General features: G+C 39.1%; 1 protein-coding gene across 1 annotated transcript; it reads right to left on the reverse strand.

Moving 5' to 3' along the window:
- Nucleotides 1–640: 640 nt before the first annotated feature.
- On the reverse strand, nucleotides 641–10372 carry uqcc1 (ubiquinol-cytochrome c reductase complex assembly factor 1). The gene is made up of 9 exons (XM_032549960.1): nucleotides 10165–10372; nucleotides 8545–8643; nucleotides 7627–7734; nucleotides 6558–6630; nucleotides 6405–6462; nucleotides 5563–5671; nucleotides 3411–3488; nucleotides 3158–3271; nucleotides 641–1206 (listed from the first exon to the last, which is right to left on the reverse strand). The coding sequence occupies exons 1-9, from the start codon at nucleotides 10237–10239 to the stop codon at nucleotides 1072–1074; spliced, it is 849 nt and encodes a 282-aa protein (XP_032405851.1). The 5' UTR covers nucleotides 10240–10372; the 3' UTR covers nucleotides 641–1071.
- Nucleotides 10373–24230: the final 13858 nt, after the last annotated feature.

Consider the following 24230-nt stretch of genomic DNA (forward strand, 5'->3'; position numbering starts at 1 on the left):
ACTTCAGTAAACAGCATCAGCTCCCACCAGCTGTGACAGCATCAAAGGGCCAAATCAAAACAATTCAACAATAAATTTAAATCTCACAGATTTACATAAAAAGACACCAATTTCTCAAGTGCAGTGAAATTTTAAGGGTATTAATGTCTTTGAATTGTAATAATTCTGAAAGACTTAATCATGTTATTAGTTATATAACTTAATATGGACATATTTAGGTGACTAAATCTACTGTAAGCTCTCATAAGCTTTGAATAACTATATGACTGAATGTACAGTGGAATTGATTACACAGTAATTATACATTGCAATACTAATAATGGATGTGCATAATAAAAACAATTTAATTTATGCTCTTAAATTGTTTTTATGAATGAATGCAACTGTTACACCAGAATGTTTTCACTGCGACCCTCAATCTTTTCTAAACTACTGTATAAAAAGTTCTGGATTGATTGATTCTGGCTCCATTTGTTCGTCCAGAGTGAGGCGGCTAATTACAGCCAAAGACAATAATTGGCTGCTTTATAGTCCAGACTGGCGTGAGAGTTCTGCAAAGATGAGTTGGATGTATAAATGTAGAAAGATTGGTGCGTCCAGTGAACAGTAAACAAGATCAGAACAAGCGGAAGAAAACAAGTCAGAGTTTGAAAAGAAAACTTTATTAACCATCTTTTTTTAGAACCACTGATGTTTAAGTCTCTGAGTTTTGCATCCTGTTCAGGTCTGAGAGCATCGAGGGAACAAGCAGGTTATTTAAACAAAGAGGAAACACACAGATATTCAAAAATACTTTATAAATACAGAGCGGCATTCAGTAGAAATATAAACAGAGTGTGTTTGCATACAGAAGCTGCTCTCAGACCCGACAGGACGACGGACACACCTGCATGTGTCTGAATCCTATTCCACGATTGTCTCTGCTGTTTTTCTGAACCTCCACACACACTTCATTATTTAAGAAAACCTGGAGCAAGAAAGAGAAGCTACAGCGACTGAGGTGAGGTTTAAAGTCTGATCTGAGGAGAAGCAGGAAGTGTTTCATGGTTTCAGAGAGGAGAGGCGTTCATCTCACAGCCCTGCGTCGTTATACGTGGGACTGACCACCTTCAGGATGCTCTGAGCATTCTCCTCCACCAGAGGGCGCCACTTCACCTCTCCTGTGAGCAGCAGATCCTCTCCGTCCAGAGAGTCGATAAACTGCATCTGTGAAGAGCAGAGGAACATTTACCCTCAGAGCAACAACAACATGCAATGAAAACACATTTTAAATGATTTACATAATTCCCATGAAATCCAGAGACTCAGCACAAAGAACACTAATGGTTTTACATCACATAAATACACACTTGAATGAGGAGGCAATTTTTATCTGTGAAACTATTTGGAAATGGAAGCCAAGATGAAATGATGCAGCATGAAGTCGAAACCCAACATGGGCAACTCCAACCTTACAGTCATCTCACTCACTGAACCTCACTTCCCTCCATGTGGAGGCAAGTCCAGTTGGTTCTTCAGGTTAGTCATTTCTTTGCAGTTTCACTAAACAGACCTCTTTGAAATGCTCTTTGTCTGACCTTCCTCAGAGATGAGAAAAACAGACACGTCTTTAAATGGTTCTACTGCAGCCAGAGCCATCGCCATCAGCAGACTCTCTGCGTCTTTTCTGCATTTTTTGTACCCATTTCAGAGGCAGTACAAGCCATATATTGCGCCTTGGCGTAATTTACGTCACTGCGTGAGAGAGGGCCAGACCTTGCAAACTCCTCAAACCACTGCAGCAGACGAGGAGACATGGTGTCTGCAGTACTGCCATGTCCACCTGAATGACTTTTGGAGCAGAGTGACTGTAATTTTGCAGCCGTTTAAGCAGCAGATTTATCTGAAGAACCGGTATGAAATGAAGAAGCAAAAAGCAATGCAGCTCTGCTCAGCGTTTTGTTGGAGTTACAGTTTTGTACCAGCCCGACTGAAACACCAGAGTGAAACACCAGAGCTACATAACATTAGCTTGGTGTAACTGTTTGGGTTTTCTTTTCAATGAAGTTCATTTGTGAATATTGGTTTACATCTTTTGACTGCATTACACAAATCAACAGGTTGCTCATGTTTAAAACATAAAACTAATGAGCTAAATTGAGTTGCTTTTATTATGTTTGGGCAAGAAATTTATACAGGACAACATTATGAGTTTAGTTGAGTCCAACAAAAACCACAACCTTGAGGTTCTCCATTTATCTGCATCGTTGCTAACAACATCAGAGTGTGAACGACCACGCCCACAAAACTGAGGAACAGACTCTAATGGAGACGCTCTAAACTGGGGTAGAACCAGACCAGTTCTATCCCAGTTTAGCAGCTGGAGTTAGATTTGACAATGGAGAAGAGGTTTTAACTTGGTAACTGTAGGCCAACGACAGTCATGGTTGTCCACCAAAATAAAGTAGTGACTCTAAGGGGAATGATGCAGAGAAGATGAGCCGTTTTTTAGGACCTCTGTTGCTAATCAACCTTCCATGAGCTTTGGTCAAAGGTCATCCAGGCCTTTCACAATGTGAAGACCCATTGACTGGAAAAGCTGATGGAAACCAGGTGGTTTGAGGAACTTTGGTTTTTGTAGCTGTAGAACCAAACCCAGGCATGGGAGAGATGATGAGACACCAGCAGCGTTTGGTTTGGTGTAACAGTTACTCTAGTTCATTCCCAATAGCAGAACCTGCCATGAATCCTCAGACCAGCACGGCCACCAACGACTGCCATCACTGGGAACTTGGACAAGATTTTCAATTCTTAAGAGAAACATGAGGGAGAAACACTTTTTAACATTTTGTAAAACTAATGTTCTGTTGAACCACAGTGGATTTTCATCTGTGTACTTTTGCTTATATTTGGTAGCTGATTTCAGACTGTTTTTATCTATTTTACATTTTTCTTCATCTACTAAATGTGTGGTGTGATTTTGTACAAATTTATAAATGAATATCTTTTTTATTTTGTTGACTTTTTTCACAATCAAAGTAAAATAAAATCTGTTTTGAAGTTACACATTTGTTTGGCCAAATTCAGTAAAATGTGGAACATCGTCTCTGATATTGTTATCCAAAAAAATATTGTGATATAATTTTTGGCAGGAAGTGCGACTGAGTAACCAACACACCTGTTTGCGAACGTACTCCACCATGAGCTCCAGCTGCTGGGGGTCGTCACACTGACAGTTGAACAGGTTCCTCCACAGAGCCGCGGCCAGGACGCAGTCATCAGACAGGATTCCCTGCAGAAACACAGAAACACACTTCACTCGTCTTCACCTCAAACCAGGACCAATGTCTGGACGCTCTCCAGGCGTTAAAACCCAGAGATCTGGGATTGATTTCATGTTTTCTAAAAAAAAGCTCCTGCTTTCTTCTGACCTCATCGTATCCAAATATGGCAGCGTAGAAGGTTTCAGTCATGGCTTTCATGGCCTCCTTCCTGTGGATGGCATCGATCTGCAGCACACACAGAACCACAGTTCAGTTCTGCACAGACAAACACCGAGCTGGGTCCATTAGAACCTGGACTGGTTCTGAGACCATCAGGTCTGTGGTCGATAAGAAGGATGAATGATGGACCTAGAATTTTATCACAATATTTTGTTGTACAATTGTGATATTGCTAAAGATTTTTATTTTAAAAAACTGTTAATTATTTTTTTAGGTAACTGTATGCCACAAAAACATATTCATGAAAAACTAATTTGAAACAGAAAAGGTGTGATTTATAAGTTGCACACAGTGGCTGCATTTAATCATATTTTCAAATTTACTCATATCTGTTGATTTTCTTGTGGGACAAACAATGGAGAAAATAACAAAAGTAAAACTTCTGATCATCCTGCAATAACTAAAATTTATCACAACAACACTGAATTAAAAATCCTATAAGGATTTTTTCACAATAAATAATCACAATATATGATAAATGCCGACCTATAGCAGTTAACTCAGGTTATTTTTGACCTGATGATGGCGCTGTTAAAACAATGTTGAAACAGCAACATCCGATTTTTCTGTAAATTAGAGTCCAAATGTCTGAGGAAACATTTCAAGTTCAGGAGTTTTTCTACTTTTTTTTATGCATGCAGAAATAAAAACTGAGGTTTAGGTTAAAAAAAAAATCTGAAAACTGATTTAAAGGGCAGAAACTAAAGGATCGATTGAGTTTGGACATGTGGAGGCCAGGAGAAGAATCAGACTTTTTCCCTTTGCGATTTCTGAATTGAACTGAAGGTTTTTCAGTGTGATAATCAAAACCCGGTTTGGAGCCGACCAGGCATCAGGTGTTTCCACACCTGCTGGTGCGCTGGACTCGACCGAGGACCAAAATTCCAGCATTTTTTAAATTTCCCGCTGCTGCGGTTTTCTTTCTCAATGCACTGAGTCAAATGAATTCAAAAACCTGTTCTCCTCCTGGCCTGTGGGGGCGCTGCACCAAAATCCACTGAAGGAAACGACACAACAACCTCTGAAGACACTGAGCGCATCTTCCTTCTTCACCAGATGGAAACAGAAAAATATGTATTTGAGTTGCATTAGCTCACTGTGCCGTTGTTGGGGGATCAACGCAGATAAAAACTTTTCTAACTGAAATTAATTCCCACAGATTGCAGTTAACTAAATGTTTTCTCCCAAGGCGTCTCTTCCAACCCAGTAACTCCCCCAGGAAAGCGGCGCTGATGTTTGACTGAAGCGGACAGATTTCTGGCGCGTGACGGACGCAGGTCAGCACCAGGTCTGTGTGAGCAGCGTGGAGCCACCGGTTAGAACAGCTTTTCACGCTTGTTGAGGCTTTCAGAGCGGCAGTTGTTTTTCCTAAAGTGACCCTGAAATATCCTGCAGACCCACATTAACATTCTTTGTTGTGACTCCTGAACAGAGTTGACTTTTTCAGAGTGAAACCTGTAATTTCTGCTGTGCAGTAATCGGCCTTGCAGGAGTCTCTCTGTGAGCCAGAGTCCGGCGCTCCATGCCAACCAGCGACGTTTCCTGGAGCTGCTCCACTGACGGAGAATAGAGGAGCGACTCTGTGGCCGCGGTGACCGCAGCCAGCCGCGCTCTCCTGGGACCTGGCTGCACTTCCTGCCTGTTGGCTAAGTTATGCTGATGTACAACCTGCGTCGCTCTGCAGGATGCAGCGGCATGGCTTGCAGCCGAGGGACTAAAATAACGGACATTTATTTCAGAAAACAACTCTTGTTTGGATCTTTGATTCTTCACAAATGCTTTTAGTCGCAGAGCTGTTCAAAAGAAAACGGTCAAACATCAGTGAGTTCCTTTAAAACCGTCTTCTAACCGAGGTTATTATAGGTAACTAAAACAAAATAACGGAAACTCAAACTGAGAAAACATTTAAACAAAAAAAATAAAAACGCAAAATGGCAACAGCAAAAGTTGGAAGAAAACTCTTGAGTCAGTTGGTTGTTCAACAATAAAATTTTAAAAAATGTAATTTTCTGTTGAGCATTCATTACCCAATCGATGTAAACAACCACAGTCCCTCTGACTGGCACCAAACCCGACTCACCCCCATGATCTTGCTCCTCTGCTCCACGTCTTCCCACATGGAGTGGACGACGTAACGGCACATGAACTTCCCCTCTCTGCCCTCCTGACGCATCCGCACCAAACACATCCTGCCAGACAACAAACAGGGAGCATGGACAAGACCTTTGTTTTCTAATTAAATTGGTCCAATCAGGAGGATTTAGTTGCTTTAATACGAACCTTCAGTCAGGAGTTGGGATTTAAACCCACCAGCACTGAACCATCTCACCGCTATCATCCTTCCCTCATTCGTCCCTCTGTCTACGTTTTGTAGCTCAGTTGATCTGTGTTCAATTCAGATCATCCAAACTACAATTTACCATGAAAAAATGTCCATCTTCTATTACAGATATTCTGACTGGTTCTGTTAGAGGGTGGGAAAAGTCCAAACTGCATCCATTACAACAAAATCTGTAAATCTAATCACATCCAAAATCCATCTAAGCTGATGTTCAGCTTTAAAAGAAAATGGTGGGAAACTTCTGCTAACAGCAGAGCTAACTTTTAGCTTAGCTAAGCTAACTTTGAAAACGCTTAGCGCACTTAGACTCCCCCAAGTTAATTTTCCTGGATAGATTCTTAACTTTACTGGTTGTTCAGTTCTGGTTTAGTTGAATAAAGTTCATTATTGAACTGTGTTGAAGTTTTGGTTTTAGATCTTTTTATTCATGCTCTTATTTTGAAATGGGTGAAGACTGCTTACGCAGCAGAACCATTTCCTCTCCTCACATCCTCCACCCGCGATGCGACGCAGCAAATGACTATTTGAACGAATCAATAACATGAACAGGACGGCATGTAACAGCAAAGCGTTTGACTCACCAGACATGCAGCTGAGCGACCAGGAACCAGGAGTTCAGAGTGTCCGGCAGAAAGCATTCTGGACCAAACAGAACCACGTTTTACTACATCAACAAGCCTGAAAACAGCTGGATCCTTCTGCTGCATTGTGGGAAATGTAGGACTCAGACTTACTGTCAAAGAACTCGTCGTAGTTTATTCTCTCCACGCAACACGTGTACATGCGCAGCGCGGCGATCTTGATTTTCTGTCAAGGCAAAAAAGTCCAAAACTTTAAAGAGGCGCTAAAACTTGAAGTTTTAATTTGCTGAAATTTTTTTTATTCCTAACAAGTTAGAAAGTATATTTTAACTTACCAGTACTTTTGGAATCAATAATGAAGAACTGACTTAAATCTCGATATAACTGGATATTAACATCTGTATCTGTCCCAATATGGAAAACATTCTAGATCCGTCACAATGTGCTGCGGCCATACAGGCACATCACTCTATTTCTATGTTTTGTGCCCTGAGCTTCGCCATACTTTATTATTTATTTTACATTATATTTAGAATTCCTGATTGCACTTTCTGAACCATTTGGAAGAAAGTTTGTTACAGTTTATTTTTTACATGTTTCACCAACGTACTGATTGTTTTAGTCAGTTTCAGTCTTTTTATTTTCCATTTGCTGTTTTACTCCTAACTGAACTGCCTGAAAAAATGAACGTTGTTTTTATATGTTTGACCAAACTTGAGAAGTTACTGGTGCATTTCAGACAGTTGTACTGGTGCAAAGTTATCAAGTAAATTTGATAACTCTGTCTGTCTTTAAAGAAACAAAAAATGTTTTAAGTAAATTCAGCTTTTTTTCAATATTAGATCAGTTTTAACCATTAATAAACCTCAGATATCAGACATGAAAAGAGTAGATCGGCGCATCTTTACTTAAAACAGACTCCTGTGCTTTGCTGAAAAGTTAGTTTTGTATTTTTTACGAGTTCTAAGACATTTGCACTAGAAACTAGACAAAAAGTATTGGTAAGAATTTGTGTTTTGAAGTGATTTCAAACATTTTAGTTTCTGTAGTTTCAGTTTAAATCAGGAAACGGTTTTGGTCCAACATCACGTCTCACCCTGAAGGACACGGATCAGGACATATAAACACGTTTTCTCTGGGTTAAAACCTCCAACATTTTCCGCCTTTCTGCTCTTCATCCAAACCTAAACAACCAGAACTCCATCCAAACCCTCCAACTCACCCATTTGTTGTATTTGAGCGGGGCGGTGAAGCCCATGGCCTCGATGAATTTGGTGAAGGCGCCGACTTCCTCCTGGGAGTGCTGAGGCGTCTCCTTCACGCTGCGGAGCTGCAAACCCACATCGATTACTTCTGATCAAAGTGTCTGACACCAAAAAACTTCAAGGAAAACATTTCATTTCATCATAAATAATCCACCAAAACAGAGACTAACCTCAGGAAATATTAATTTGTTTTCGGCTTGGAAAGAAGCTGATGGAATTTTAAAAATGTATGTTCATAAATTATGCAATTTTTAAATATTAAGTGGTTGATCATTTCATCAGTTACACAATACTTGAGTAGACGTTTTACCAAATACGTTTTTACTCTTAAGTAATTTCTTACTTTTTATTTGTACTTGAGTAAAAATAAGTTGAAGTAGTTCTGCTCTTACTTAAGTACTTTTCCCACCTCTGCTGGTCGAGATGTCAGAAGAAAAACTAACATCCAGGAAAGATTTGTTTTTCTATAGCAAAGACTGATCAACGTTTTGATTCACAAACTCAGCAGAAATACAAAGTAAATGTGATCAATTAAAAAATAAGATGCATTGAGTTAATTTCTTAAGAATTAATATCAATTTAACATTTTGTTCTTCTTTTCTGATCTAAATAAAATTATGTGTTTTTAAGGCTTCTGCAAGTTTAATGATTAGAAAAAAAATCTCTTGATGACAATCGCCAAAATATTTTATTTTCTCTTTATCTTGATCACCATTAGCTGCGTTAGCATCAGAGGAAGCTGAGATAAACTGTTCTGTGGCTCAGAGTAAAGCTGCAGGACGTTCAAACACATCCGCTACCCAACCTGCACGCTGTAGGAACGCCTGGTTTCAGCATGAGCGGGGTTGTTGGTCAGATTCCTGATGCTTCATTACCTGAGTGCTGATGTGCAGAGCCCGACTCTGCGTCAAACAGCTGGATCTGCTCAGCTGGCCGGCGGCCGAAGCTCTCAGACACCAATCCTGCTCCAGCAGCTGGAAGGAAAAAATTATATTTATCATTTCTCTCTAAAATTCAGATAGGTGTGCAACATAAAAGTTAATGTGCTGCATTTGTTCAGCGATGAACTTCAGTGCTGCTGCTCAATATCTGAGGAAAATTCAGCTATTATGGTTCTGCAGAACGACAAGAAGGCAAAAAAAAGTTTCAAAAAATATTTTTTATCCGTCCAACTCAGTGTTTTTAATAATGTCTATTTAATTCAGGAGTTTATTATTGGTCATCACATCTTTGAGAATAAATGTTAATGACAAAAGGAAAATATTCAGAGTTTAATTTATCATAGAAATGTTTACGTTTTCCTAAAACCAACTGAAGGTCAGAGGTCACGGTGTTCTGGCTTAGATGTTCACCGATCAGCACCAGGTTTGGATCTCTCAAATATTGCAGCATTTTCCTGAACAATAAACCCATAATTAGTTAAAAATACCCAATTCATCCAACACAATGGTGAGAATTTCTTTTTTAAAAATAACTTTAACTGAAAACTTCGTGGCGACATCAATAAAACCTAAAGATTCGCACAATTTTTGTCATAAATATTTAATTGAGTTATAACCTAAAGCTTCTGGAAGCCATTTGTTCCTGAAACTCACTTGGATCAGAAAAACAGTTTAAGTCATGAAGCTGCTTAAAAACCAGATTAATACCAAATAATCACACATTTCTCAGTATGTTGATCATTAAAACTCTGGGTTCATTTTGGACTTTTCAATGTGAACTCAGTGTAAAAGTGAGGTTTCATTATAACTTGTGAAACTCAAGTGAATTTACAGAATGAGAAAATACTGATCATTTTAAAATGTACATAAAAAATGATTATTTACCAATATAAAACTTAAGAAATTATTTCATGGATTCACATGTAACTATAGAGGGTAATAATGACCTTTAACAATTATAGTTTGTTTTTCTATAAAGAAAAAATAAGTAATTTACGAATGCTTTAAATTAATAAAAATATCTTATTGTAATTTTAGGAGTTTTCAATGAGCCCATTTACACAGAGAGCAAGTTTGCATCAGTTTTCTGATAAAATGCTATTTTTATTCTTGTGGAAATTATATATGTTATAATATATCTTTATATTCTGATTTATATGTGGAAATTAAAATAAAAAGAATCCAAAACCCCAACAAACATAACAATAAAAAGTTTTACAAATTCAAACATTTAAATGTAAACATTTCTATTATTTATTACCTTATTATTTTCATTTTCAGACTCTAGAGGAGAAATTATTTCCAGAAGAAACATTTCTGCCTGTTTACCTTCAACAAGAAAAAAACCTGAATATTTAAATCTATCAGCAGGTGAGTCAGAATAAATGATCCCATCAGGTATTTAATCCTGTAATCCTGACACATCTGTTCCTCTCCGCAGTTTCATCTCATCAGAACCAACCGAACCCCTCAGTTTCTGCCTCTCTGGATTTAAATGATCCGGATTTTTTAGATGGTTCCGGAGTTAGCAACAAGCTAACTTTTAGCTCCTACCTTCGCGCAGGCGCCTCTGGACGCCGCCGCTCTCACGGCGCACCTGGCGGCGACCTGCAGCGGCCGCCGGTACATGACTGCAGCAGGTACCGGTGTGAGGGCCGAGGAGGACCGGGCTGCTTCTCTATGGCTACCTGCGAGCACACCTTCTGGTTGGGTAACACCTGCCCGAGCAATGTCAACGGAATCTGTCCGGCAGCGAATACTGTCCGACTGGAACGCCGCGGAACGAACGAAAGGTCCGCTTGATTTAAAAACAGCAGAGAGTGTGATGTAATTTGTATTTTATTTGTGCTAATAAATTTATAATCCGCTTTCAGTGAGGATTAAACGTTCTGTGTAATTTTATACATCTGGTGAACTATTTAGGCAGCACAGCTGCTGCTAAGAAAGTTAATATGGAAAACTCAAAGTGCCACAATTACTTTTTATGAATAATTCCAGATTTATGGCGCTGCACCTTGAGCACCTGGAGACACTATTGCAACAAGAAGGCCTTGGGTTCTGGGTCTTTCGGCGTCTTCTCTCCATATATGACTCACAGGTTCTGATGATTCACAACTAAAATGTTAAAAATTTATTGGCATGATCATTTTGATTTAAATGTGTTGCATTGAATCAGAACACCTTCTACAGCTGCATCAAGCTGGAAGGAGAAACAGAACTCACTGGAAATAACACGAAGCTCCCATTCCAAAAATACCTTGGAGTTGTGGAAAATATAAATAAAACGGAATGCGATGATTTATTATGTTATTCTTCCTAGAATGTTGTAAACATACAGAACATATCAGCACCTCTTATTACCAACTCATCATTTTTTTAGATTGTTGTTTTTTTCTGCCTCTTAAATTTCTCTTTCACTGTCAACAACAAACTATAATACCAAATATCTGCCTCACACTGAAATCTAAAGTTTTGTTTTTCAAAACGTGAGATGACATCCAGCACCTCCCACTTGTGGAGTTCCTCAAGGATTTGTCCTTGGCCCAGTCTTATTTTCTATATAGATGTTGTCCCCAGGGTCTAGTTTGGGGAAATACAATATCTCCTTCTGCTGCTTGTCTGATGAAATTCAAATCTATCTGCCCATTCATGAAAAACAACAGTTTTGATCTGTTATTGGACTGTCTTGCTCATATAAAGGTCTGGAAAAACTCAAACTTTCTCCACCTCAACAATAATAAAAATAAAGTTATGGAATTTGGGGGATCAGATAATTTTTGAGTCCTTTCTGTCATCTTGGCAGATTCTTTAAACTCACAAATCACTTGTCAAGATGAAAATTTTCTAACTAAAACTTCTTGCTGGGTTAAGATCAATCATCACTTCACTGCTTCCAGTTAATACAACATGCTGCTCATCTCTTTAACAGGAACTAGGAATCAGGAACATCTATAACTCCAGTTCTAGTTTCACTTGACTGGATCTATAAAGTTGTTACTGGTTGGTAAGGCTCTTACTGGACCTTCTAAAACAGCAAACGTCCAAAATAAGAACGAGTTTCTCTTGGATGTTCGAAGGTAAGCAGATTGATCTGGACGTCATTTCCTAGAGAAGAAGAAGATGAGCAGAGTGTTTAATTTATTATTTTTTTCTATTGAACAAACTTTATGGCCCCAATTTAGCTCCATATTGCAGTTTCTGAAGAAGACACCAGTATACCCAACGACATCTAGCATGTCATTCTGGGCCTGCTAAACTGGAAATGATGCTGAAAAAATAATAATTTAATAAATAATAATAAATGTTTCTGACCGTTACACGTTTTCCTAACTGTGATTCAGCTGCAAAACAACTGAAGCACAGAGTTTCTTTAAATAAAGACTAAAACGCACCTGTTTGCAGTTGCTTTTGAACCATAACAAATGGAATATCGTCCAACATATTGGATGTGTATTAATGATTTTAACAATGATACTTGAATGTGATGCCTGTTCCTGGCTTTACAACTGTTAACTGCATGATGTTTTTATGTTTAACACATTTAACTGCCTTGTGGCTGAAATGTGCCACATAAACCTGATTGATTGACTTGACCAGAGGTCGTACATGGAGGCCAACCGTCGGCTCCACTGCTGCCACAACCAGAGAGAAGATGAGGAGCAGCCTAGTGGTTTTCTGAAGGTTTAAGATTCTCCTTCATCACTTTGTGGTTTTATTTTTCTCATCTGGAAGCGTCTGCATGTAGGAGGCAACATGTCAAAGTAAGGGAGGTCAGAACCGTCACTGCTCAGCAGGATCAACACAGCATGTTTAGAGACTCGGAGGCCGAGAGGAAAATTCAGTTTGGAATAACAGGATTCCTCAGAAAACACAAAGTCATCAGGGAAGGAAACTGGCATGGAAAGGAAAACTGGAAGGTCAAGTGGAGCTTTCTGGACCAAAAGTCTGAACATTCATGTTGGAGGAAATGAGATCAGCGGCGTCTGATCGAAGTTGGACCTGGGCTGTGAGTTATGAGACGCGACTGAGCGGGGCTGCTGTTTCCTCTGCAGTCAGATGTTGTTCATCCCGCAGAGACCTCGCCCTCAACGCACCATTCCTCATCGGTGACCTTGGTCCGACATTGAAGAACCCTCCCAGGAAGTCAGAACAAACCCAGCAGACCTGGAACGTGCCAAAGAGGTTCAGTTACAACTTTTAAAGATCTCACAGAACCATCGGCGCCATGCGGTGGACAAACACGTTTAGAGATCAAATACATGTAGATATCCAGAAATATCCAGCAGAAAACTCAAACATTTTACTCAAGTAAGAGTAAAAAGTCACCAAGAAATTACTCAAGAGTAAAAACGTATTTGATTAAAGTTACTCAATTACTGAATAATTATCAAATAATCAAGAGTTTAATGTTTAAAAATTACACAATCAGATGGACCAAAATATAAAGTTCAGTGGAAATTTAAGGATGAAAATAACAATAATTCATACATGTAACAAAAATAACAAAATCAGAGAAAATAATTTTTTTCCAAATCAGTTTCTTTCAATTAACAACTTAGGAGACTTTAACAAAAACTGCAGGTGTGTCTGGTGAATGTTTGGTTAAAATATGTTTGTTTGGGGCGTGCCGTGGTGGCGTAGCGGTTAGCGCAACCCGTATTTGGAGGCCTTGAGTCCTCGACGCGGCCGTCGAGAGTTCGACTCCCGGACCCGACAACATTTGCCGCATGTCTTCCCCCCTCTCCTTCCCCGTTTCCTGTCAGCCCACTGTCATATAAGGGACACTAGAGCCACAAAAGACCTGCTGGAGGGGTAAAAAAAAAAAAAACATGTTTGTTTTTCATTCAGTGGGTAGAAAAAAAGTAACTGAAGTAAATGTAACTTGTTACTACCCAACTATCACCAAATAAACCCAATATTGTAACTAAAAATCACATCTTTAGCTCCTGCTGGTTTACTGCTGGTGTAAAAATGAGAAGTTAAACTTTTTCTCTTCAGTTTTTATTCTGTTCTCTGGATGTTCTGGTTGTACCTGAAACTTTCACCTAAATCTGAAGGACATTCAAGTCTTTTGGAGCCATTTGTGAACAACTGCTGCTTCCAGATTATCCGATGCCTCAGCGGTTTAGTGAGGGTCTGGAATGGAGACCGAATGAACCCTCAGTAGAAAGGAAACTGCTGAATCATTCAGGTACAACCTAGAAACCATGAAGGGTGGAAACTGCTGGAAGCATCAGTGGTTCTGCCCACAGGGAAACCAGTTCTCCATCTCCATGAACTGGGAGGGTGCCGACTAAGAAAGAAGGTCCTGAGAAAAGCGTAAGGGTGAGACAAAAAGACTGAGCTGTTTGAATAACGACAGAAGAATGAAACACGGTGAGGATTTTGAATCATTTAAGTTAAAGGAACTATATTGTTCAGAGGATTTCAGTTTCTTCTTGTTTACACTGTTGGCTTGGTTTGTAGCGAACCTGTTTCTGTTCCACAATATGATTAGACTGAAAGATGATCCCACTGTTAAAGAAATATCTAAATACACATTAATAAACATTGTTACAAAATGACAGTTTTGGTACTTACAGTTTTTAAATGTAATAAACTGCATCAGGTGACCTGCATGGTAGAGGCAGCCTTATGCTGTGGGACTGTTTCTTTGTCAGAACAGGTGCTGTCGTGGCCATTTATGCTAAGGTTTTGTAGTTTATAATTTCTACCTCAAGTCAACAGTGAGATGCTTCCCACCTGGATCCAAACCCTCATCAGAACCGGGTCTGGGTTGATAAACCGGGATAAGCGCTCCAACATACTCAGGTGGACTCAGTGTGCAGAAAGCCCGGTGTGTCACACAATAAACTGCTGGGAGGGAAACAGTGTTCACAGTGAACTGCTAGCGACACTAAAAACCCAATAATAAAAAGTCATAAAAACACCATAAAGTCAACAATTGAGAAAACCAGGAACAAACGTTACATTTTGACGAGTCTCATCATCAAATCCATCAACACACATGAATATGTTGGTCAGTGTTACGTTTATTATGGTTCACAAAAAAGAACTTTGAACAGGCGGGAACTGGGTGTTTGGGCCGCTCAGGTTCCAGCTGTGTGACGTAGTTTTTACTGCGTCGGGGTTTTGAACTGCCTTGTTGCTGAAATGCTGCTGCAGAAATAAACCGACCAAACACTGACTGTCCAGCTGAACGTCCTCCAGACTCCTTCTGTGGTTTAATCAGATTTTATCTCACTGGTTGTTGTTCTGAACATCTGAGACTGAAATCCTTTCACCTGTTCCAAATCATCTCTTCTAAACTTTGGTTTCTTGAATAATAAATAAACTGACACAAAGGATAGCAGATGCTCCCCAAAGCTGGCATGAAGACATCAACAGGACTTAAAATAAACTTTAAACCCAACAACAAAACCTGAACAAAAATAAGAAAAAAAATGCATAAAAAAATGAAACCACTAAGCAGATGAAATGCAGTAAAAAGCCAAAAATCTGTCCAAACATATTTGTAGTTCTTTTTCCGTTTTCTGCCAAGTGATTTATGTTTTTAACCAATCTATAACTTTTAGTTGCTTATGTGCTGGGATTTGTGCCCCGGCTGTTGAGGGAAGCTCTGGGCTCATTAAATTCCTGCTTGTTGGTCGTATATTAAGAGGTGTGAGAGATGCCGGAGAAGAAGTGAGGATAGGAAGGTTTGTGCAGCTCTCCTGCAGAGAAGGCCTGATTTCCTCAGCGTTTTCATGGTGGGGCTAAATCAACAACGCCAGTGACATGTTGGAGCTCTGGGTCGCGGTGACGCCCCGCTCGCGTTCAGCTGCTGGCTCGTCCCGCCTTCACCCCCCTCCGCTAATGTTACTACTAACACCTCCTGACGCAGGACGGGGTACCAGCCTGCTGAACAAACTGATGATCTAACCTCTGCAGCTGCTCCAGCTGTAGCTTTACTCCGGCTCACCGTGTGTGTGTGTGTGTGTTTCTGTTTTAATGAAACTTAATATGCCTCCTGCTAATGAGTGAGGCGGTGACGTTCAACATGCAGGACAGAACATGAAGCTGACTGGTGTTCATGAAGTCTGTTTTTCACTAGAAAAGTTACAACTAAAGGTCAGAACGAATAAATCTGGAAGAAGTTAAAGCTTTGAGACGATTTTAGGTTAATTTATCAACATTCGGATTGGAACAAACACAATAAATACACGAGGCGAAGGCTGTGGGTCCTGATGAGTCAGCGAACCATTACTCCCAGTAAATGAACATTTCTGTTTTGATTTGACTCTGATGGAAGTTTGAATAATGACATATTTTCATCTTTCTGCCTGAAGTCGTCAGATTTCCAGTGTTTTTGAAGATTTCATTTTAGGAGCTTTACAGCAAAGACAAACCCACAGCATCACAGATCCTCTTCTGTACCTCAAAGCCATTGCAGCTTTTTCCACACTGACCACAGCTGTGGGGTTTAACTCCTCTGGTAAACTACCCTTCAAAGTAAAAGTCTGACTACATTCATCTGTGTGAGTTTTAACTCCATTGTGCAGGCGGATGTTTTTAGTTAAGTTTGATTATTAGGTGATTTTCCACACATTTGCCACTGATACGACCTGATGGTCGATGAAAGTGTCTCCACATTGATCACAGCTGGGAGATTTTGCTGAGGGAGACGCGCTGCCATCTTGCAGAAGCTGTTGAGGTTTCACTCTAGTCTTGTTTTTACTCATTAATAAGGACAATGTTACAGAGACAGTGAAGGAAATGTAGTCAGGTTTCTATGAATAATTTCAGATCCAGACAGAAAAATACATTTTAGCAGCTTTATGAGGCTGATGTCTGACATAAATGATAACGTTGACGACTTTGTGTGGACAATCTAAAGACCCTTTCTGGATTATGTTGTGATTTTAATCATGCCTCACTTTCTGCTACTCTCTTAAAATTTCAACAATTTGTTCTATACCAGAGAAACAAAACACTGGATTTGTTTGGGATGTACATCTCCAAAGTGTTGTGATTATGCTTTTCTGTGCTGACAGTTTAAACCTGCGGTTCTGTGAAGGAAGGTGAGAAAGCTCTTGACATGATCGGCTCTAATTTTCTGACCCACATGCAGACTCAACAAGTCCAAGTCTAGAAAAAGGGATTTATTAACAAAAGATCAAACAACAATGACAGGTCCACGTAGCGTCTCTGGATAATGGAAGTGATACACGTACGGCGGCACCTGGAACAGAGATGTGTTATTGGTGGTCAGAGGTGAGTTGATCTAGATGCAAATAGGAACTGCTTACTCGTATGACGGTTCTGGTGAACTGTAGGGGAAGGTTGTCCTGAGACCCGTGTGGAGTTTGGTGAGGGTAATGTGAGCCAAAGGTCCAGATGGAGTTAAATGATGGATGGGGATGGGCGGAGCAGGCAGGCAGATTCCTTGCAGGTAAGAGACTCGGGAGGTGAAAACAGATAGACAACTCCTTCTTGGAAATTTCCTTGATGAAACCTGGAGACAGCAACACAAGGATATGAAACTCTGATGGCAAAGCTCAAAAGACTAAACATAAGCTAAAACTAGCAGACAACAAGAGCGAGAGCCAGAGAGACTACCAGTTAATCCTCCAGCACTGATTGAAGACTCTGCAGTTCCTTTATTCCCAACCCCTGATGAGGCTGATGATCTCCACCTGTGTCGACTGCCCTGGCTCCTCACCAAGATTCTCGCTAGAGAAGATGTGTTACTCACACACACACACATGCACACAGGTTCCTGACAGCTCTGTTTTTAAGGTTACAGACTGGGTTGCTCTTTGCCAGCCTGTGTTGAACGTATTTCTGTCGCCTTCAAGGCTGGAGTTTGAGGATCTATTTTACCTATGTGACAGAAATGAGGGAGCTGAGAAAAGTGTGCATAAATATGTTTTTAGCACATTGTTTCACTGCAATTAACTGAAATTTAGTGTGTTTCAGTAAGTCTGAACCTTACTGAAAATAATTTTCTGGTTTACGGTAAACTATAGTAATTAAACTAATGTCTGTGCCGCCTTTTCTCCACTGTACCCCTGCTATGCCGTACCAGAAACGTTTCTAAACTCTGCCATAGCTTTGAAAAAGTACCAACAAGTTCTGCAATATAATCAACTCTTTATGTCACCGAGGTTATAACCCCTCCTACCCTGCAGCTGCAGCCGCTCTGATTTTTCATCTTTTGTGAGAACTGACTAAGAAAAACACCAGCCTGGGAAAACAGTAGAAGTTTTTGAGCAGGTAGAGACGGTAATCTGTCGACAGCACGGCTTGGAAACACTTCCATCTGTATGATGAGAGAGACACACGGGGAGCGCTGTGGCCTTGAGCTGAAAGAACGACTGAGGAGTAAAAACGGTGCTGAAGGTCTAAGTTTCACTAAAGTGTTTCTTGGCAGAGCAAAGAGTCTAACCTCACTGCAACTGTCAGAGGACAAAATTTCCTCCTATATGAATGTTTTATCTTCCAAATACAAGAAATTATAAGTACTTAGAGCAAAAGGTCGTAGTAATGGTTCTTTCTCAGTAGAACGGAAACAGCCACCGTCACCTGGGACCAGAGCTCATTTATTGTCTTGTTTTATGGGGGGATTTCAGCCAATCACAACAGTCCTAGAACTGATGAGCTTTTCTCTTCTTTTTGTTGCTGTTGTTTTAATTTACTACAACCTGAGCTTCTGATGACAAATCAGGAAAAATTATCAATGCTTTTATAACAAAGCCTCTGTGAAAGAATGCTGATAGGATGTGTTGCTTAAAGTACTAAATAAATTATGTGGACATGTTGCATGTTATTATTTACACATGGAAATTTTGTGCATGAACACAACGTTTCATAGCCGAGTCCCGCGGCAGAACAATTACGTTAACAAAATGAAACTTGGAGATGTAGAGATTATTAATCTGGTGCAGAGCGCAACAGGAAATAATGCAGAAACACCACTCAAAAATAACTCAAAACCACTGGTTCTTTTCTTTTTCTCGCTCTCTGTGCTGGCTATGCTACACACAGACCTGTTGCCATAGCAACTACGCCACAAATGTTTCAGGATTCAACAAAAAAAAGCACGCAAACATTTCCCACACAAACAACAGAACATTCAGACGGTTACAGTTTTATGTTTTCAGCCTTGATGTTTATTTTGTGATTATTAATAATTGATCACTGTGGTTGATTAGCTACTGTTGCTATTAGCTGAGCTAATACAGTTGATTAGTTGAAACACTTGCTCTACTGGTGATCTGTCAGAGTTGGTGTGTAGGTTGCCTTAGTTTTGTTTTTTTACTGAACCAAAACACTGAATTCCACAGCACATCTACATGCTCAGGTTGTCATAGTCAAGCTAGCATAACTGATCTACTTCCCTCTCCCTCCCCATTTTTTATTTAATTCAAACTTTTTACTGACCTTGTTATCTAGTTGTCGTATCGTTGAAAATTAGTAGCAAACACTGCGTCCATTTTTCTTTTAGATATCACACATTAAGACTTAGAGTGTTATGTTGACAACTGGACAGCTAAAGCCAGTGCTAGTCATCGTCAGCTAGCAGTTTTATCTCAGCAGGAAACTGCAGGAGGCAGGATCTTCCATGCATGACATTACGCTGCAACTAAAAACTACAACACTTCTACTGAAATCCTGATTACAACTCCGTTCCTTGTTAAGCTGATAGCATCTTGAAACAGTACTAAACTAAAATGGACGTGTTTGAGTCACCTGGTAATCAGGAGGTTGTTAGTTTGAATCCGGACAGTGAGCCACACAATGCTCAGGCTGTGTGAGTAAATATGACTGTGTAAAACCCAAGCTGCAAACCGTTGTTTGCTGAAGGAACAATTTCTATTTAGAAGAAATTATTAAGTTTAACCAAATAACTCCAGAACATGATGAGCCTGTTTGTGTCTTTGCATTTCAGTGCTGTTTGCTTAGTGAATCAGGTGCTGAGCAAGAAAAATAGAAGCAGAAAAATCTGACCTTCACCTCCAGGTAGTTTCTGAAACATTCACTGTAAAACTAAAACTAAAAGGTCCAATAATGGAGGACATATTTCTGCATTTCTTGGGACAAATCTGGTAACATCAGACATTTTTGAATTATTGACTGGACACATCTAAAGTTGCACATTAAAATGTTTAAACATTTTTCAACAAAAATGCAGTTTGGCTTGATTTGATATTCTGAACGCAGCTCACAGTAAGATGCAGAAATGGAGAGAAGCAGGATCAGAATTTTAGCATCAGAATTGGTTTATCTTGGCTTCTGCTTTGCTAAAGAGTTTCATATGAAGGAGAGACGATGCCAGCGGTTGATTACAGAGAAATACCAGAGAAGGTGGAAGCAGAGCGCCGGGTTTGGACTTCCTGCTGGACTGAAGTCATCAACAACCTGTCATCACCTGAAACCACTTCTGGTTCTGTTCAAAAACCCAAATGTAATCCTGACCCTGTAAGCCTTGAAGCAGAGCATCTGCCTGAAGGATTCATTTCATCATTTTATCCAATTTCACACATGAAACTTCTGCTTTATTCATAAAGGAAAAACTTTGAGCTCAATTATGTGATCTTGAGCAAACAGGAAGGAGAAAAGGTTCGTAAACTAGAAGCTGAAAACAGGTCCAAAATCACCCAAACAATTGATCTAACAGAACTCATAGAACCGGGTCAAAAACCAGATGGAATCTATCCATAATCAGAGTTTTGGGTTTTTTCCATTATAGTTAAGTTTTATTTTGTTCTGTTGGTCCAAGTTGTTGCAGGCAGCTTTAATTCACATTTAGAGTATGTTTGCCTAGAATTAATTAGTCCTAATTAGATTCATAAACACAAAAACAAAGGCTATTATATCTATAATTTCAGTAGGTTTTATTTATAAATGGATGATACAGTTATAGTTTTTCCACATTATTCACTGTTTTTATTTATTTCAATGAAAATATTTTCTCAAGTTTCAAATAATTAAAATAATATGACACATTAAAAGAAATACTCTGCATTTCAAAATCCGAACAATTATTTTTCTGTTTGCTTCTCCTGTGAGGTTAAAATCAGCAGCAGTAATAACACCGGTATGATGTAAGCTAATTACAAATGATGCTAATGTTACACACAGAGCAGCTTAGGAATGATGACTCAAATGGTGATGACATGTTGCTATGAAGGGGGCCCCAAATGAAAATCTGACTAGGGCCCCAGAAAGGTTTGGGCTGGCCCTGGCTATGGGAAAGACAGAGAAGCCGAGTGAAGGCTGAATGAGGGTGTCCAGCTCTTGGAGTAGTTTTGTGTGGCTCCTGGTACAGTTTAGGAACGGGTAAAGTGAGATTTTTAATGACAAATGTTTATCTTAAATAGAAAATTTTCTGTAGTTTTGTTTTTTTAACCAAGATTTATATTTTATTTGCTTTGATTTTAAGTAGGGCCACAATTCTCCAAAAACAGACTTAATCACACCAAATAATTAAACTGTGTTAAATACAGTTAAGGGAAATCGAACGGTTTTGAATTAAAATACTTGGCAATTTATTGCTAATTGCATAAAACAAAAATAATTCACAATAAAACTCATTTTTATTTTTAGCTCCGTATTGTTCCAGTGTTCACACTGCTGATATTTAATCAGCTCTCTCGTTGCTACCGCCCGGTTGTCCTGCTGGCTTTCTCTTCTGGGTTCTTGTTTTTGTCTGACTCTGGCTCCCTGTGTTCCCTGTGACTTTTTTGTTAGAATAAAAATAAGTAGATAAGTTTACTTGAGTAACTTTTTGAAAGGTGAGGAGGAGAAGTTAGCGTTAGGTTTTCGGTCCGTTCAGCCGGGCCGAAAACCGGTCCGGCGGGTTGATGGAGGATCTGCTGAGGAGCCAGAGGGTTGATCAGTTCAGCCAGCTCCGTGTTGATGTTGGCCTCCGTCGCTCACAGCAGCGCTGAGCTCACTCATGTAAAGTTTGTGCGAACATATAATCACCCACTGAACCGCCGCAGACCGTTTTATAGACTCCCAGAGCTCAGAAATATGCACACATTAATACGAGAACAGCCTCTGACCACTAAACTAACCAAAGCCTTTGCCTCTTGGGTTCTCACAGAAATCAGGAGGTTTGTGAAGAAAATATTTACTTCTGTTTGATCAGGACGACGACGCTGTTGGAAAGAAAACTCCCCAAGAAAACAGATGTTCTGGATGTTCCTCCATAAATCATAAACGTTCCTATGAATATTAACATCCAGCTGCCTTAAACTGAAACTTGAATCAGTTTTCAGCAGAAAGGATCCTGAAACTCACTCTGTCCTGAAACTGGGAGGAGCTTAGTTATTTCTATGCAGCATATAAATATGTTAATTAGGCTGAAATTAAGCTGGCTGTGTTTTTTTCTTTTAGACATATGGCTCTGTCCTTATTGATTTTTAACTATAAACATGTAGAAATGTTATTGTTTGTGAACCAACTGACCTTTTCACCAAAACTATTTTTATTAATAACTCAAACATTTTTGGAGATTTCTTTGGGGATTCAAGCCTGTTTTTTTCTTAAAGAACTTTCATATTTTTGAGTTTAAAAGTTCAAAGTTCAGAGTTTAATGTTCAGAGTTGCTTTTGAACCATAATGACCCATTTAGTAACCTGAGGCTCTGATCCACTTTGGCAAAAAGTGCAGTTTGTCTGAACATCCATCAAATTCACTAGTTTTACTGAGAGAAGATCAATACCTTCCTCTTCCTCAGGGATATATGTTAAAATACTGAATATTTTAACTTGGTTTGACATTGATGTCTTGAAATCTTGCATTAGATTAGATGGCACTGTGCATAAAGAAATTAATCATTAATGTAACTAGAAAGTGTACATTTCCTATGAAAATGCAAGTGTGAATGCTCAATGCTGAATGCTTTTGGTGAAAGTGGCAAAAGCATTTGAAGCCAACTGCTGAAGACTTGCAGAAAGGCTAAAAAGCTAAAACTACCTAAAATACTAATGATAACAAATAGGCTACCACTAGCATGCTGGTTTACAGTAAAATATTCCATGAAATGTAAAAAAAACAAACAAAAAGAACTAAAGTAAATCCTAAAATTTGAAAAGGACAGAAACGTTCCCCTATTCCTTCTGATAAAAACGATGGGTGAATGAAATCCAAACCTTTTATAGTTCCTGAAATATCAACATTTGCTTGGAGGCATCGTTTAGCACGGTGACTACAGAAAACATGTTACATGCAGCACAAAAAAAGCGACGTCAAAAGCTCAAATTATTCTCAGGTGTTAAACAGCATAAAAGCTGTTAAACTGCCCAACTTCAAAATGGCCGCTGCCTTGTCTCCTCCATGGCAGCTTCAAAACTGGAATGTTTGATTGCAATTAATAGGCAGGAACTGAAACATCCAGTGTAAAACACAACAGACATTTTATAATGTAATTCTCAATTCTGCCACAGGTTGGAGCGGTTTCCCCCATGGGTGAAAAATTCATAAAAAACCTGAATATTATAAAAAGTATAAAGGTTATGAATACCAAGAGATATAGCCGGTAATAGGAGAGCAAGCTGAATAGTATAAAAGTTGAATGGTGAAAATAGCAGAAAGTGTGAAGGAGAAGAAGCGAAATTTACGGAGCAACCAGAAAAGTGGAACTCAATGTAGGGATTCACACTAATAATTATTAAAAAGGGTAAGAATAACATAAGTAAACACAGCAGACAGTGAGTCTGATGCAAACCAAGATGGAATTAAATTTTTAGTTTTGTTAAGAAATAAAATAATTATTTTTGCTTTTTTACACAAATTATGAAGCTTTTTTGGAGGAAGAAAATCACAGATGTGTTCATTATAAAAGAAAAATCATATTTGTCAAGAATTTATTACACTCCTACTTTGACATGATGATTCATTTTAAATTGTAACCAAAACATTTTGTTTTCGTGTGAATCATTTAAAACTTAAATCTTATGCACTGCTCCAGCCACGTTTCTGATTTTAAAAATTCCATCCCCAACATGATTTCTCTCTGCCACACTCAGATGTTTGCAACTTGGTGGAAAAATGGAGCAAATTTTTCCTGCTGAACTTTTGTCCTTTATTTGTATTATTTGCTGCTATTTGCTTTGTGAATCAAGAGAAAAACAGACATGCAGAAATTGATGCAGAGATGTTTATGGAACTGATTGTAACGGATTAAAGTTGAATGAACTGAACTTTCATAACCTTATTCCTCCTATTGGGAGAAAACAGTCAGTTCATTGTTTAACAATAATTGAATACATTTTTTGAAAAGCAATGAATCACTTTGATGGTTTTGAATTCTGCACCTAAAAATTAACCAAAGTGGGAAATAAATAAAACTACTATAAATGATAAAAACTAAGCTAATACTAAACAATATTTAACTAATAATAATTAATTAAATCTAACAACCACATACTAAAAAGACTTAAAACTAACTGAATTAGACAAATAAAACCCCAACTTTGGTGGATTTTACTGTAAGTTATGAGGAATGACTGAACAATGGCGTCGATGTCTAGCAGGTCGGAGAACAGCGAGGGGCGCTGCTTCTTCACTTCCTTCCTGCTCCCACGCATTCTTCTTCTTCTCTGGTTATTCAGCTGTCAGACTGCCTGGGC

This window comes from Xiphophorus hellerii, chromosome 20 (genome assembly GCF_003331165.1).
Source record: "Xiphophorus hellerii strain 12219 chromosome 20, Xiphophorus_hellerii-4.1, whole genome shotgun sequence".
In the NCBI taxonomy this organism is placed as follows: domain Eukaryota; kingdom Metazoa; phylum Chordata; class Actinopteri; order Cyprinodontiformes; family Poeciliidae; genus Xiphophorus; species Xiphophorus hellerii.